General features: G+C 38.7%; 1 protein-coding gene across 1 annotated transcript in view; it reads left to right on the top strand.

The window, feature by feature from the left end:
• LAMA4 (laminin subunit alpha 4) overlaps positions 1-13,976 on the top strand; it is a 152,575-nt gene that overhangs the window by 44,504 nt on the left and 94,095 nt on the right. The window contains 1 exon segment of the mRNA XM_013992761.2: positions 9,495-9,619. Coding sequence (XP_013848215.2) covers positions 9,495-9,619 — 125 coding nt within the window.

Below are 13,976 nucleotides of genomic sequence, written 5' to 3'. Positions count from 1 at the left end.
TAGAGCCTGGACTAGGAATTCAAAGCATCCATTGAGCCAAAAGGTGGCAGAATTTGGAATTAAATCACTTTGCTGCTTAGTAGGACCTTCAGGCAGGAAGAATGATCTGACATTTTACAATAGACCTGTTTTCTTCTGTACAGGTGGGTTTTTATCTGCCCAGCAAGAACTCAAACAAGTTGACCCCAGTCTAGAGTAGCACTACCAGATTGCTTATGGCTTAGATTCCTGGTAGTTGGGCAAGGCTTATTGGTTTTCCCTGGGATGAGAGACTGCCACCAATTTTGAGCTAGCTTTGGGTGCATGTTAATTTCCTTTACTTGCTCTAGACACTAATTTACCCTTTCCCACTTTTTCCTTCATTTTTTTCCTCAAAAAATATTTACTGAAAGCTGACTTAGCATTTGACAGGGCATTAAGAACTGTGAGGAAAATATGTAAACATCCTGTTGTCTGCACATCATGTTTTATTTTTCAGTTTCTCATTTATCTGTCAGGGTGGTCTGAGCTAGCCTCTTAGTTCTATTCTACTAACATAATTCTAATGAGGGGCCAAAGATTGTCCACATCTAATGGCTGATCAAATGCCCAAAGAGTATTTAGTCATGATAGCTTTGGCCCGCATCAGAATTCCTCCCTTTTGCCTAGTATGTTGTACTTGATTTGAAGCTTAAACTGTTAGTAAAATAGTCTGACACTTCTTTTTTCTTATTAAATTATAGTTGATTTACAGTGTTGTACTAATTTCTGCTGTACAGCAAGGTGACTCAGTCATTCTATATATATCTTTGCTTGTATTATCTTCCATCATGGTCTATCCCAAGATATTGGATATAGTTCCTTGTGCTATACAGTTGGACCTTGTTGCTTATCCATTCTAAATGTAATAGTTTGCATCTACTAACCCGACTTGGCAACCACAAGTCTATTCTCTAAGTTTGTGAATCTGCTTCTGTTTTGTAGATAAGTTATTTGTGCCATATTTTAGATTCCCCATAGAAGTGATATCATATGATGTTTGTGTTTCTCTTTCTGCCTTCACTTAGTGTGAGAATCTCTAGTTGCAACATGTTGCTACAGATGGCATTTTTTCATTCTTTTTTATGGCTGAGTAGTTTACATTATATATATGTAGCACATCTTCTTAATCCATTCATCTGTAGATGGACATTTGGGTTGTTTCCATGTATCAGTTATTTGAATAGTGCTGCAGTGAACATAGGGATGCATGTATCTTTTTTGAATTGAAGTTTTGTCCAGATATATGCCCAGGAGTGGGATTGCTGAATCATAGGTAATACTATATTTAGTTTTCTAATGTACCTCCATACGTTTTTCCATTGTGGTTGTACCAATTTACATTCCCACCAACAGTGCAGGAGGGTTTCCCTTTTCTCCAGACCCTCTCCAGCATTTTTTATTTGTAGATTTATTAATGATGGCCATTCTGACCAGTATGAGTTAGTACCTCATAATTAGTGACGTTCAGCATCTTTTCATGTGTCTACTGAAAAATTTCTTCTTTCCATATTTCTTCTTTGGAGAAACGTCTATTTAGGTCTTCTGCCCATTTTTCAGTTTGGTTATTTGTTTTTTGTTGTTGAGTTGTATGAGTTGTTTGTATATTTTTGGAAATTAAGCCTTTGTCAATTGCATCATTTTCAACTCTTTTTCTCTCATTCCCTTTGTTGTCTTTTCTTTTTTTTTTTTTTTATGGTTTCCTTTGCTGTGCAAAAGCTTGTAGGTATGATTAGGTCCTATTTGTTTATTTTTGTTTTATTTCTATTGTCTTGGGAGACTGACCTAAGAAAACATTTATAAGGTTTATGTCAGAATGTTTTGCCTATGTTCTCTTCTAGGCATTTTATGGTGTCAAGTCTTATGTTTAAGCCTTAAGCCATTTTGAGTTTATTTTTGTGCATGGTGTGAAGGTGTGTTCTAGTTTCATTGATTTACATGCAGTTGTCCAGTTTTTCCAGCACCACTTGCAGAGGTGACTTTTTCCCATTTTGTATTCTTGCCCCTTTTGTCAAAGATTAATTGACCTTAGGAGTCTGTGTTTATTTCTGGGTTCTCTGTTCCATCCCATTGATCCATATATCTGTTTTTGTGCCAGTACCACACTGCCCTGATTACTGTAGCTTTGTAATATTTTCTGAAGTCTGGGAGAGTTATGCTTCCTGTTTTGTTCTCTACCCCCCTCAGGATTGCTTTGGCAATTCTGGATCTTTTATGGTTCCATATAAATTTTTGGATTATTTTTTCTAGTTCTGTGAAAAATGTCATGGGTAATTTGATAGGAATTGCATTAAATCTGTAGATTGCTTTGGGTATTAATATTTTAACAATATTAATTCCTCCAATGCAGGAGCATGGGATATCTTTCCATTTCTTTTCTGAATCCTCTTTAATTTCCTTTATTAATGTTTTATAGTTCTCAGCATATAAGTCTTTCACCTCCTTGGTAAGGCTAATTCTAGGTATATATATATAGGTGAAATTTTAAAAGGTATTTTTAAATATTTCTTTTCTAATATTTCATTGTTAGTATTCAGAAATGCATCTGATTTATGATTGTTAATCTTGTATCCTGCTACTTTGCTGAGTTCATTGGTCAGTTCAAGTAGTTTTTGTGTGAAGTCCTTAGGGATTTGCATATATAGTATCATGTCATCTGCATACAGTGACAGTTTTAACTCTTCTCTTCTAATTTGGATACCTTTTCTTCTGTTTGTCTAATTGCTGGGGCTAAGACTTCCAATACTATGTTGAATAAAAGTGGTAAGACTAGGCATCTTTGTCTTGTTCCAGATTTTAGCAGGAAGGCTTTCAGCTTTTTTCTGTTGAGTATTATATTGGCTATGGGTTTGTTGTAAATGGCTTTTATTATGCTAAGATATGTTCCCTCTATACCCACTTTGGTAAGTGTTTTTAATCATGAATGCATGTTAAATTTTGTCAAATGCTTTTTCTGCATCTAATGATCATGTGGTTTTTGACTTTTGTTAAAATACTGTATTATATTGATTGATTTGCATATGTTGAATGATCCTTGTGAGCTTGGTTGGGATGAATCCCACTCAGTCATGGTGTATGATCTTGTTTATGTGTTTTTGGATTTGGTTGACTAAAATTTTGAGAATTTTTGCATCAATATTCATCAAAGATATTGTCCTATAATTTTCTTTTTTGGTAGGTCTTTGTCTGGTTTTTGTATTAGGGTGGTGGTGGCTTCATAGAATGTCTTTGGGAGTGTTCGTTCTTCAGTCTTTTGGAAGAGTTTAAGAAAGACTGGTCTAAGTTCTTCTTGATATGTTTGGTAGAATTCACCTGTGAAGCCATCTGGTCTTGGACTTTCGTTTCTAGGGAGTTTTTTTAATTGCATCTTCAGTATTATTTCTAGTGATTGGTCTGTTCAAATGATCTGTTTCTTCTTGATTCAGTTTCGGTGGGCTGTATGTTTTAAGAAAGTTGTTCATTTCTTCTAGGTTGTCAAATTTGTTGGCATATAATTGTTTATAGTATTCTCTTACTTTTTTGTATTTCTGCAATATCAGTTGAGACTTATCCTTTTTCATTTCTTATTTTGTTTATTTAGGTTCCCTGTATATTCTTCATGGTGAGTCTGGCCAGAGGCTTGTCAATTTTGTTTATCCTTTTAAAGAACCAGTTCTCCCCCCCCTCCGCCCCCGCCCCAGAAAAACCAGTTCTTGGTTTTGTTGATTTTTTTCTTTTTTTTTCTATTGTTTTTTAATTTTCTTTCTATTGTTTTTTATTGTTTTCTTTCTATTGTTTTTGCTATTTTTATGTTGGGTTTTTTTTGTATTTTTTTTAATCTCTCTTTTATAAATTTCCTCTTTATGATTTCCCTCCTCCTGCTGACTTTAGGTTTTGTTTGTCCTTCTTTTTCTAACTGTTTCAGGTGGTAGGTTAGGTTATTTATTTGAGATTTTCTTGTTTTTGAGGCAGGCCTGCATTGCTCTGAACTTTCCTCTAAGACTACCTTTTTGCAGCATCCTATAGATTTTGTATGGTTGTGTTTTCATTGTTGTTAGTAAAAAGGTATTTCTTAATTTCCTTTTTGATTTCCTTGGTGACCTGTTGTTTTTTTAGTAGCATCTTGTTTGGTCTTCATGTAGTCATTTTTTATCTCATTTCTCTTCCTGTGGTTGATTTCTAGTTTCATGCCGTTGTTGTTAGAGATGCTTGAAATAATTTCTATACTTTTAAACTGGTTGAGGTTAGTTTTGTGTCCCAGTATGTGGTCAATCTTAGAGAATATTCCATGTGCATGGAAAGAATGTATATTTTGGGTTTTTTGGATATAATGTCCTGAAAATATTAGTTAAATCTAACTGTTCTGTTGTATCATTTAGAATTTCTGTTGCCTTGTTGATTTTCTGTCTATTGGCTCTGTCCATTGATGAGTGGGTTGTTAAAGTCTTCTACTTTATTGCATTCCTATCAATTTCTCCTTTTATGTCTGTTAGTATTTGTCGTATGTATTTGGGTGCTCCTATGTTTAGGGGCATATATATTGATGAGTGTAATATGCCCTTCTTGAATAGATCCTTTTATCATTAAATAGTGTCTTTTTTTAATCTTTCTTTATGGTCTTTGTTTTAAAATCTATTTTATCTGACATGAGTATTGCAACTCCCACTTTCCTGTCATTTCCATTCACATGAAATATCATCTTCCATCTCCTCACTTTCAATTTATATGTGTCCTTTGCCCTACGATGGCCTTTGTTAGGCAGCATATTGTAGGCCCTTGTTTTTTTAATCCAGTCTGCCACTCTGTTCTTTTAATTGGAGCATTCAGATCCATTGACTTTTAAGGTAATTATTGATAAACATGCATTTATTGCCATTTTAAATGTTTTCCAGCTTATTCTGTTTCTCCTTTTTTCCTTTTGGATGATTTCCTTTTATTTTATGCTTGGGTCCTCTTATTTTTAGTCTTAATAAATCTGTTTTTTTGTTTTTGATCTGTGGTTTCCCTGTTTTTCAAGTATATTAACCCCTTCCTATATCTGCTTCCTTTAAACTGATAGTCATATAGTCTAAAATATATTCTAAAATAAAAGTCTAGATTTTCAAACTCTCCTTCCCCACATTTTATAATTTTGATGCCCTTTCACATTTATCCTTTGGTTATACCTTGTGTTTATCACTGCTTTCACAAATAAGTTTTTTTTTTTTTTTTTATCTGTATACTGGCTTATTTAAGTGATTACTTTCCAGTTGTGATTTCCTCCATCCTATATCTTCTTACTTCTTTTCCTGTTTAGAGAAGACTTTCACTATTTCTTTGGGGATAGATTTAGTGTTGCTGTATTCTTTTAGTTATTATTTATCTGCAAGTTTCTTTATTTCTCCTTTTTTTTTTTTTTTTTTTTTTGTCTTTTTGCTTTTTCTAGGGCCGCATCCACAGCGTATGGAAGTTCCCAGCCTAGGGGTCTAATCGGAGCTGTAGCTGCCAGGCCTAAACCGGAGCCACAACAACGCAGGATCAGAGCCACGTCTGCAACCTACACCACAGCTCATGGCAATGCTGGATCCTTAACCCATTGAGCAAGGCCAGGGATTGAACCCACAACCTCATGGTTCTTAGTTGGATTCATTAACCACTGAGCCACAACGGGAACTCCACTCCTTCTATTTTAAATGATACTCTGCTGGGTAGAGTGTTCTAGGCTTCAGTTTTTTTCTCTCTTAGAACTTTGAATATATCTTGCCAATCTCTTCTGGCCTGTTGTGTTTCTGTGGAGAAATCAGCTGATAGACTTATGGAAGTTCCCTTATAAGTAACTCTTTGTTTTTCTCTTGCTGCCTTTAGAATCCTCTCCTTATCTTTAACTTCTGCCATTTTTATTATAATATATCTTGGTATAGGTCTGTTTGGGTTCAACTTGTTTGGAGCCCTCTGTGCTTCCTGTATATGACTATTCCTTTCTTTAGATTTGGAAAGTTTTCAGCCATTATTTCTACAAATACATTTTCAATACTATTCTTTTTCTTCTTCTGGAATCCCTATTATGTGTAGATTGGCATGCTTTATATTATCCTATAGATTTCTTATATTGCTCTCATATTTTTTTCATTTGGCTTTCTGCCTGCTGTCCTGATTCAGTGATTTCCATTATTCAATCTTTCAAGTTCCCGCTGCATTATTCATTCTACTATTCAGTGCCTTTAACTCAGCTTTCATCTTTGTGAATGAATTTTCTAACTTTTCTTGGCTCCTCCTTATAGTTTCTAGTTCCATTTCAAAGTAATCTGTTTTACTGTTATAACCGTTCTTAATTCCTTCAGTATTCTCATCACCTCCGTTTTGAACTTGGTGTCTTTTAGACTGTAAAGGTCTGTTTCATTGTTTGCTCCTTCACGGGAATTCTCCCATTCTTTTACCTGGGAATGGTTCGTGTGCTTCTTCATTTTCACTTATGTTTTTCTTACTCTGTGAATTTAGGGGGAACAGTTATCTGCTATATTCTTGGAGGGCTTTTTCTATATGGGAGCGTCCCTGGGTAGCTTGTGAGAGTTTACAGTTTTTTTGCTATGAGAGCTGCTTTTGGCTTGGATGCTTGCTGTCTCTTTCTTCAGTGCACACAGGCCATTATCCCCTTGATGGGGGTGTGCAGGTGTATGGCCTGTGTATGTTTCCAGGGAGGTGGGGGCAATGGGCAATGCCTGGTCTCTAGGCCTTTGGCAGTGACAGGGACCCACAGCGAGGTGAGGGTGGCAGGGTGCTCCTGGTTGCTGGACCCTCGGCAGTGGCAATGATCCACACAAGAAGTGGGGGTGGTGGCTGGGGCCCTTGGTAGCAGCAACAGTGGAGTGTGTGTGTTCCCAGGGAGGTGGGAGCAATGGGCAGAGCTTGGTTGCAGGGCCCTCCACAGCAGTGACCCCTGAGGTGACTGGGGCCACAGATAATACCTGGTTATGGGACCCTTATTGGTGGTGACCATGCCCACCTCAGGAGTCCAAGATGGCTGTGGCAGTTTGTACCCACTCCCATACCCTGTGCAGGAGGTACTCTGCCACCTGAGAGACTGCGTGTGCACAGAGAAATATGTCCCTATGGCTCTCTCACCTCTCCTCCTCTGGCACTCCCCAACAGTGGCACCCTGACCCCCTGGTGGGCCCAGACCCCCTCCTTGCTCCCTAGCCCATGGCCCACTGCTCTAGCCCCCTCAGTCTCTTTCCACAAAGCCAACCCCAGTCCTCTCCCCAGAACTGACCTCTGTAGCCTAAGTCTCAGACCCCAGTCCCCACTCAGTGTCTCAAGCTGTGGTGTGCTAGGTGGAGTTACCAGTCATCTGTGCATCTCCCTCTGCTTTGCCCTCCTCAGACTGGCTGCTGTGCTTTTTTTCAAAGCTTTGAGCACACCCCCCCCGCCCCCACCCCAACCCCATCCTGGCTGATCTCCTTGTTAGGCGGCCTCCCAGGGTACAGATTCCTTTCCTCTTTCACAGCTGCCTCTCAGGAGTGCTGGTCCTATCCTGATTCCTTTTTTCTCTTTTCTCTCTCTTTCTTTTCCTTTTGTTCTGCCCACTTATGTGGAGGGTTTCTTGCCCTTTTTGGAAATTTGAGGTCTTCTGCCAGTGTTTAACGGATGTCTTGTGTGAAGTGTTCTACAAATACATAGTTTTTGTTTGTTTTGTTTTTGTTTTTTTGTTATTGTTGTGTTTGTGGGAGAAGGTGAGCTCCACATCCTACTCCTCCACCATCTTGCTCCCACCTCTAATCTGACACTTTCTAATGCAGTCATTTTATGACTCCTTTGTAAAAGGAGCCTTTTCTCCAACACAGCAGAGAAGCCATATAATATGGGAATTTCCAGCCTAACCTCTGTAGCCAGATTGCCTGAGTTCAGATCTCACTTTTGAGACACACCTACCATCTGTGTGACATTGGGCAACTTACTTAACCTTTCTATGTCTCTATTCATTTGTAAAATGGGGAAAAAATAGTAACTTACCTTAGAATTACTGTGAGCAATAAATTAGCTAATTCATATAAAATGTTGAGAACAGGACCTCACTATTATTTTATTTTGAACCTCAGCATAGAACATAAAGACAAAATAAAGAGCTCAGAGTTAAGTTTACAGTAGCTTCATTTTGCCTTCCCCAAGCTTCCTCCACATAGCCCTGATTAAAAAAAGTCCTCTGTTGAAGTTTCTATACATAGATGTTACTAAGGGAATTGCTCAAACAGGAGGGTGTCTTTTCAATAGTATTCTAACAGTAAAATTTTTCACTGAAAAGCCTACTCAAACTTTATGCAACTAGTGAATGTAAAGATGAAAATACTGTAGTGCTGCTGGAGTTGCTTTTGCAATCCAGTCCAGTCTGGTGGGAGGAAAATATCAGTAGACTAGCATCACTACCTTTTACAGAAGACTGGTCAGAAATTAAGCCGTCAGCTCAACATACAGCTGCTGAGTACCTGTTCCTTTCAAGTTGACGGCAGTACAGTGCTGAGAGACACAGTGTGGGGGAAACAGGGCTGATCTGATGATAACGGTACAGTGTGGGTGATGGAGGGAAGGATCAGAGAGGGGAGCGTCAGGAAGGAATCCTGAAACTCTCCAGGCCTGAGGCCTGGTGCAGATTTTGAATGATAAACAGGCATTCTAGGCAAAAGAATCAATTGTCTTGTGCTTTTCTTCCAGTGATCCCCATCACAAATGGAAAAATCACACAGTAAACCACCTTACTGTTTTTTTGTTTGTTTGTTTATTTGTTTTTTAGGGCCAGACCCTTAGCATATTGGAAGTTCCCAGGCTAGAGGTCAAATCATAGCTGCAGCTGCCAACCTACACCACAACAACACTAGATCCAAGCCATGTCTGCAAACTTCATTGCAGCTCATGGCCACACCAGATCCTTAATCCACTTATTGGGGCCAGGGATCAAACCCGCATCCTCATGGATACTAGTCGGATTCATTACCACCGAGCCACAATGGGAACTCCTACTATTTCTTATGTATCATCATCCAAGATACCAACCCATTAGCAGAATATTCTTTATCTACCTTATACTCCATTTATGCTTTACTCAGACACATTTTGTTCTTCCAAGCCCATAAATTCTTAAAGTGATCCCCCTGGTGCTCACCAAGGAGGATTTCTTTTTTTATTTCATATTCATTCCCAGTCAAGAAATGATGTTTCTAGGATATCCAGAATTTGATCAATCTGATTATCATTCTGAATTGAAATGAGTAACTGAGGAATAATCCTCTCTAAATAGAGTCCCCAGGCTACTGGTGCACACACAGAAGTCATCGCCATTGTCCATACTTGCTGGTGCTGATGGGGCCAGTGTGGCTCCTTTGTGCTGACCAGTACCATCATCACACACCCCCTGTTTTTGTCAAGCTCGACATCCCCTTTGCTTGAAGATCCATTTGATTCCCAGATTTGTTGTGAATAAAGTTTCTTTTGTGTCCTTGTCAATTTTCTTGTCTTTCTTCTTGTAGCACTGCCAGCGGAACACAACAGGAGAGCACTGTGAGAAATGTCTAGATGGTTATATTGGAGATTCCATCAGAGGAGCACCTCGGTTCTGCCAGCCATGCCCCTGTCCCCTGCCCCATGTTGCCAAGTAAGTCTCTTAAAGGAAGATGGTCTCTTCTACTTATTTTCCCCTTATTTTTCTTTTTTCCCCCCATCCAGGGTTCTGAGGTTTTTCCACAGTCAAAGTTGAGTATCTCATGTTGTAGTGAGAATGGAAAATATATAGGAAAGGTCTCTAACCTGAATATACTTTGAAGAAAGCTTAAGCACTTAGCTTAGTGTAGGTGATGACTCTGTTCCCAAAGTATTGTGTGCTGGGCACATCACAAAGTCAGAGAAGTTTCCCAGGTTTTATAAGCAAGGCTACTCTCATCTTTTCTTGGCCATCCCTTGACCTAAGGGAGATCACAACTAGTAATGCCAACAGACATAACTCAGCGTTTTCAATAGTAGTGTTTCTCCTGACTCTCACAGAGCAGACATTTTCCTACAGGTCCAGCCAAATAGGCTTTTCAATCAGAAATAGAACACAAGTAAACAAATGTGCTATAAGCCAGTCAGTCATAGAAGCTTTCCAAGAAAACTCATTTACACTGCTGGCTATGTTTTGACCTGAGTGAAATTGTTAGAGACAATATACATACATCCTAGTGGAAATAATAGGATTCTTTTCAGGCACATGGTATGTATAAATCCAGTAGTCAAGATTATCCCTTTTATTGGCTTAAAAATGCAGAATATAGAATTAAAATGGGGTGGTAGTATTTGGTTTTCCAAGTATCAACCAGTTCTCCAGTTCTCTGACACCAACTGGGTATCCTATAAGCTATTCAAACCTGGTACTAAGCACCGGAGTTAGAATAGACCCCATAGTTTAAAGGCGCAGGCCCACTTTGGAAGCCAGCCACAAATTTGGGTCCCAGGCTTGTTACGTTTCTGCCCAGATAACTACAAACTCATGGGTCCCACCAGTGCCTTTCCAGGTTAGATATTCTCTAGAATGACTCACACAACTCAGGAAAGCACAATACTTAAAATTATAGTTTTATTATAAAGAATATAATTGAGGATCAGCCAAATGGAAGAGATTCAGGGGCAAGGTATGGAGGGAACGATGGGAGGAGGCAGAGCCTCTGTGCACTTGCTCTTCAGATGCACCACCTTCTCAGCAAATCAGTATGTTTACCAACCGTGAAGCTCCCCAAACCTTGTTGTTTATGAGTTTTATCAAAGTTTCATTACATAGTCATGACTGATTGAAATATTGGTGATTGAACTCCATCTCCAGCTTGACTCCCCTCCCCTGAGGTTGGGAGAGGGATAGGGTTGAAAGTTCCAACCCTCTAATCTTGGGTAGGTTCCAGCAGACCAGCCCCCATCCTTAAGGTACCGAGGGGCCCGTCAGGAGTCACCTCATTAGCATAAACTCAAGTAAAATTGAAAGGTTGAAAAGAGCTTATTATGAATAACAAAAGACAGTCCTGTCAGAAAGAAATTCAGTAGGTTTTACAAATACCAAATATATGTTTTTTATTATACCGCAAGAGGAAGGAATAGTGAACCTTCTAGATTCATATCTGTGCCTTGGCACATAATAGCTGTGTGATCGCAGACAAGGTCCTTTCTCCCCAGGTCTTACTTTTTCTTGGGATTTGGGGTTGAGGAGACTAGATTCAGATTTTGACTCACTGTTGATTCCTGCTCTGGATCTCAGTTTTTTCCTTAGCAGATCAAAGTTGATATAAGGATCTGCCTCGTAAAGTTGGACTAGGAGAGCATGTGTGGAGCACTTGGGTTGGTACCACACACAGAAAGGTATATGCAGATGTTGGCTTTACTGAACACATTATATTTTTTCTGACACGTTTTACATACCCTATGTCAGGCACTGTTCTAAGGGTTTAGGTGTTAATATTTACCTGATAGCTGTTGTAAAGATTAAATAATGCATATAAAATAACTTTTAAAAGACCTGAATGCCACCCCTCACCACATACACACTTTTTTATAGAGACAAGAGAAGAGAGGACAACCAGATTTCCCTTACCAGTATCAACTAACATTTCACCTGATAGCTGGTGATGTGTTCAAATCCTCTGATGAGTCTGACCATGAAAAAGTCAGATGTTTTATAGCCCCATCTTTCTTTAGAAACCATTAAACTGCCTCAGCCCTGCTTTGTGATTTTTCATGTCTGATGGTATTAATAATGTGTGCAAAATGGATGGTACTGAGAGTAAGGGTAGAAAACTCAAGCATTAAATGTTCTATTATTTTTATTCAAGTGTGTCCTGATTTATGAGCTCCCTTTGCTTCATCTTGGAATATTATTTAATTGTTCATTAATATTCTTCTCTCAAATGCAAGTCTTAACCATATCTGATGAGATGTTCAGCATGCTGCTTCCTTACCATGGTATAGTTATTTGGTTAAATATATTTGCCTCCAATTTTCAAATAACAGTTTTCACTCATTCTCCCTTGTAAACAAAGATGTTCTGTAGCACCAACTGCTCAAAACAGGTTTATAAGCTTAGAGCGGCAGTTTCTTTAGAAACTAACGGATGGATTAGAAAGATCATCCCAAATTCTTCATTGTATTGTACAACTTTTGTACTTTTTGCTCTAGTCATATGATGAAACTTCCTTGTATAAATTACATGTTATTAAGTGTCTTGAGGTAAGGGTCTTCGGAGACCTCATTCCTGTGTGCTGAGAATCTTGTCTCCATGAAATCAGTAAATATTAGTCAAGCACTTATGTGCCAATCATGTACTAGTCATTGGTCACAGCAGTGAATAAAGTAGTCAGAAACTTTTATTTTATTAAAATAGATCAAATGACAGCAGTATTTCGAAACTCCTAAAGCAAAGGACCTTTTTACCTTTGAGCCAGATTGCCTAGTATCTCAGTTCATCAAGAAGCTCTTTTGAAGACTTTTAACTCTCTTAAAGAAGCAGAAACTTCCAGTTGAGTAATGAGCTTCCTGTCTTAAAAAAAGAAACAGTTTCCATAGGTACCAAGGATTACCATTTCCACCATGTTCTTTCTCTGCTTATGCAAGTACATCTGGCTTCAAGAGAGCAATTGAGGGACTTAGGAAATGGGCTGGGCAGTTAGGTGCATATTTACAGATATGAAAGCTGCAGTCTCTGGGGCTAAAAAACCTACTGCAAATTAACACAAAAGCAAAAATATACCACCTATAAGTAAAAAATCATTATGTGGGGGAAGTGTGGAAGAATTGAGAAGGGTTTGAGAGACCTGCTTTCTCTGTAGTGGCAATCATTCTACTTCCTGAATCCCTTGGAGGGGGAAACTGGCTACACAAAGGGGGAGGGGGGTAGTTTGCAGTCATAGAAGAGGACAAATTTTCTTGGACCCTATAAAGTGCTAGCCCTTGATCTGGTCTTATTGTTGACTGAGTTAACTAATATCAGACACTAATCAAATATCTTATCAAAAACCAAACTCCTCATTGCCCCTTTCAGCTTTTCTTAAAATTCATATTGCTACTTTCTGTAAAAACGAATACTCTAGGAATTTGAATTACATTTCAAAAGATATGTTAGTTGAGCCTATAGACCCAAGATTTGGATTTCCAGTTAGAGTAACCACATCAGAAAGCAAGAAAGTGATGCTTGAGGGAATTTTGCAAACAGTGCTGAGTCTATTTTCCTTTAAGTTCCCTAAGGGTTTTCCAAGAGCAAAAGACTTCCACTTGGAGAGGACACCATGGTTGTTAGTTTGGGCTGAAAACAGCGCAGTGTTTTCATTTCCCTAGCCAAAGCCCAACTTTAGCCTAAGAAAAATATAAACAATTAATGCTGATGAAGAAAAAAGAAGGAACTCTCAACGCCTCTACTGCCCATGAGGCTCCCTCCACCAAAACCAACAGTCACGCAGCTATTCCCAGGGACCATTTGCACAGAGCTCATTTATTTATTTTGGGGTTAGTCAGACATCCTTCATGTCTCCTAATAATTGCACCAAATAAAATGTCATCTGTTTGAAACAGTGGGACATTAGCTCAAAGCAGACAACTCAAGGCAGGTATTTCATTCCTTCAAGCCATGGGCGGGCTGCTGGGTGGAACATCTTCAAAGGAACATGCATGAAGATTTGTTCATGTTCTGGACACTTAGCTGATAGTGTTTCTTTAAGCAGCCTGAGGAATATAAGAGCAAGCAAAATAAAGGGTAAATGCCAAAGAAATGTAATTCATTGGAATGTTTTTAACCAAACTGTTAGAGGAAATAAATTGTGTGTGCTGCTTTTCACTGAGAAGCACACACAGCTTTCTAATTGATTTTATAAATGTCTTCACACAAAGCAAACACATCCATTTGCTTTCTTCCAAAGACCATTAGGCCTTTGCTGATACATGCAGGAATGTGAGACTAGCAGGTCACACTCCATGAATTGTAGAGTACCTAAGCCAGAACT

The sequence above is a fragment of the Sus scrofa genome, chromosome 1, assembly GCF_000003025.6.
Source record: "Sus scrofa isolate TJ Tabasco breed Duroc chromosome 1, Sscrofa11.1, whole genome shotgun sequence".
Classification (NCBI taxonomy): domain Eukaryota; kingdom Metazoa; phylum Chordata; class Mammalia; order Artiodactyla; family Suidae; genus Sus; species Sus scrofa.
Note: the sequence above shows the minus strand (reverse complement) of the source record. Positions and strands in the feature narration are given on the sequence as shown.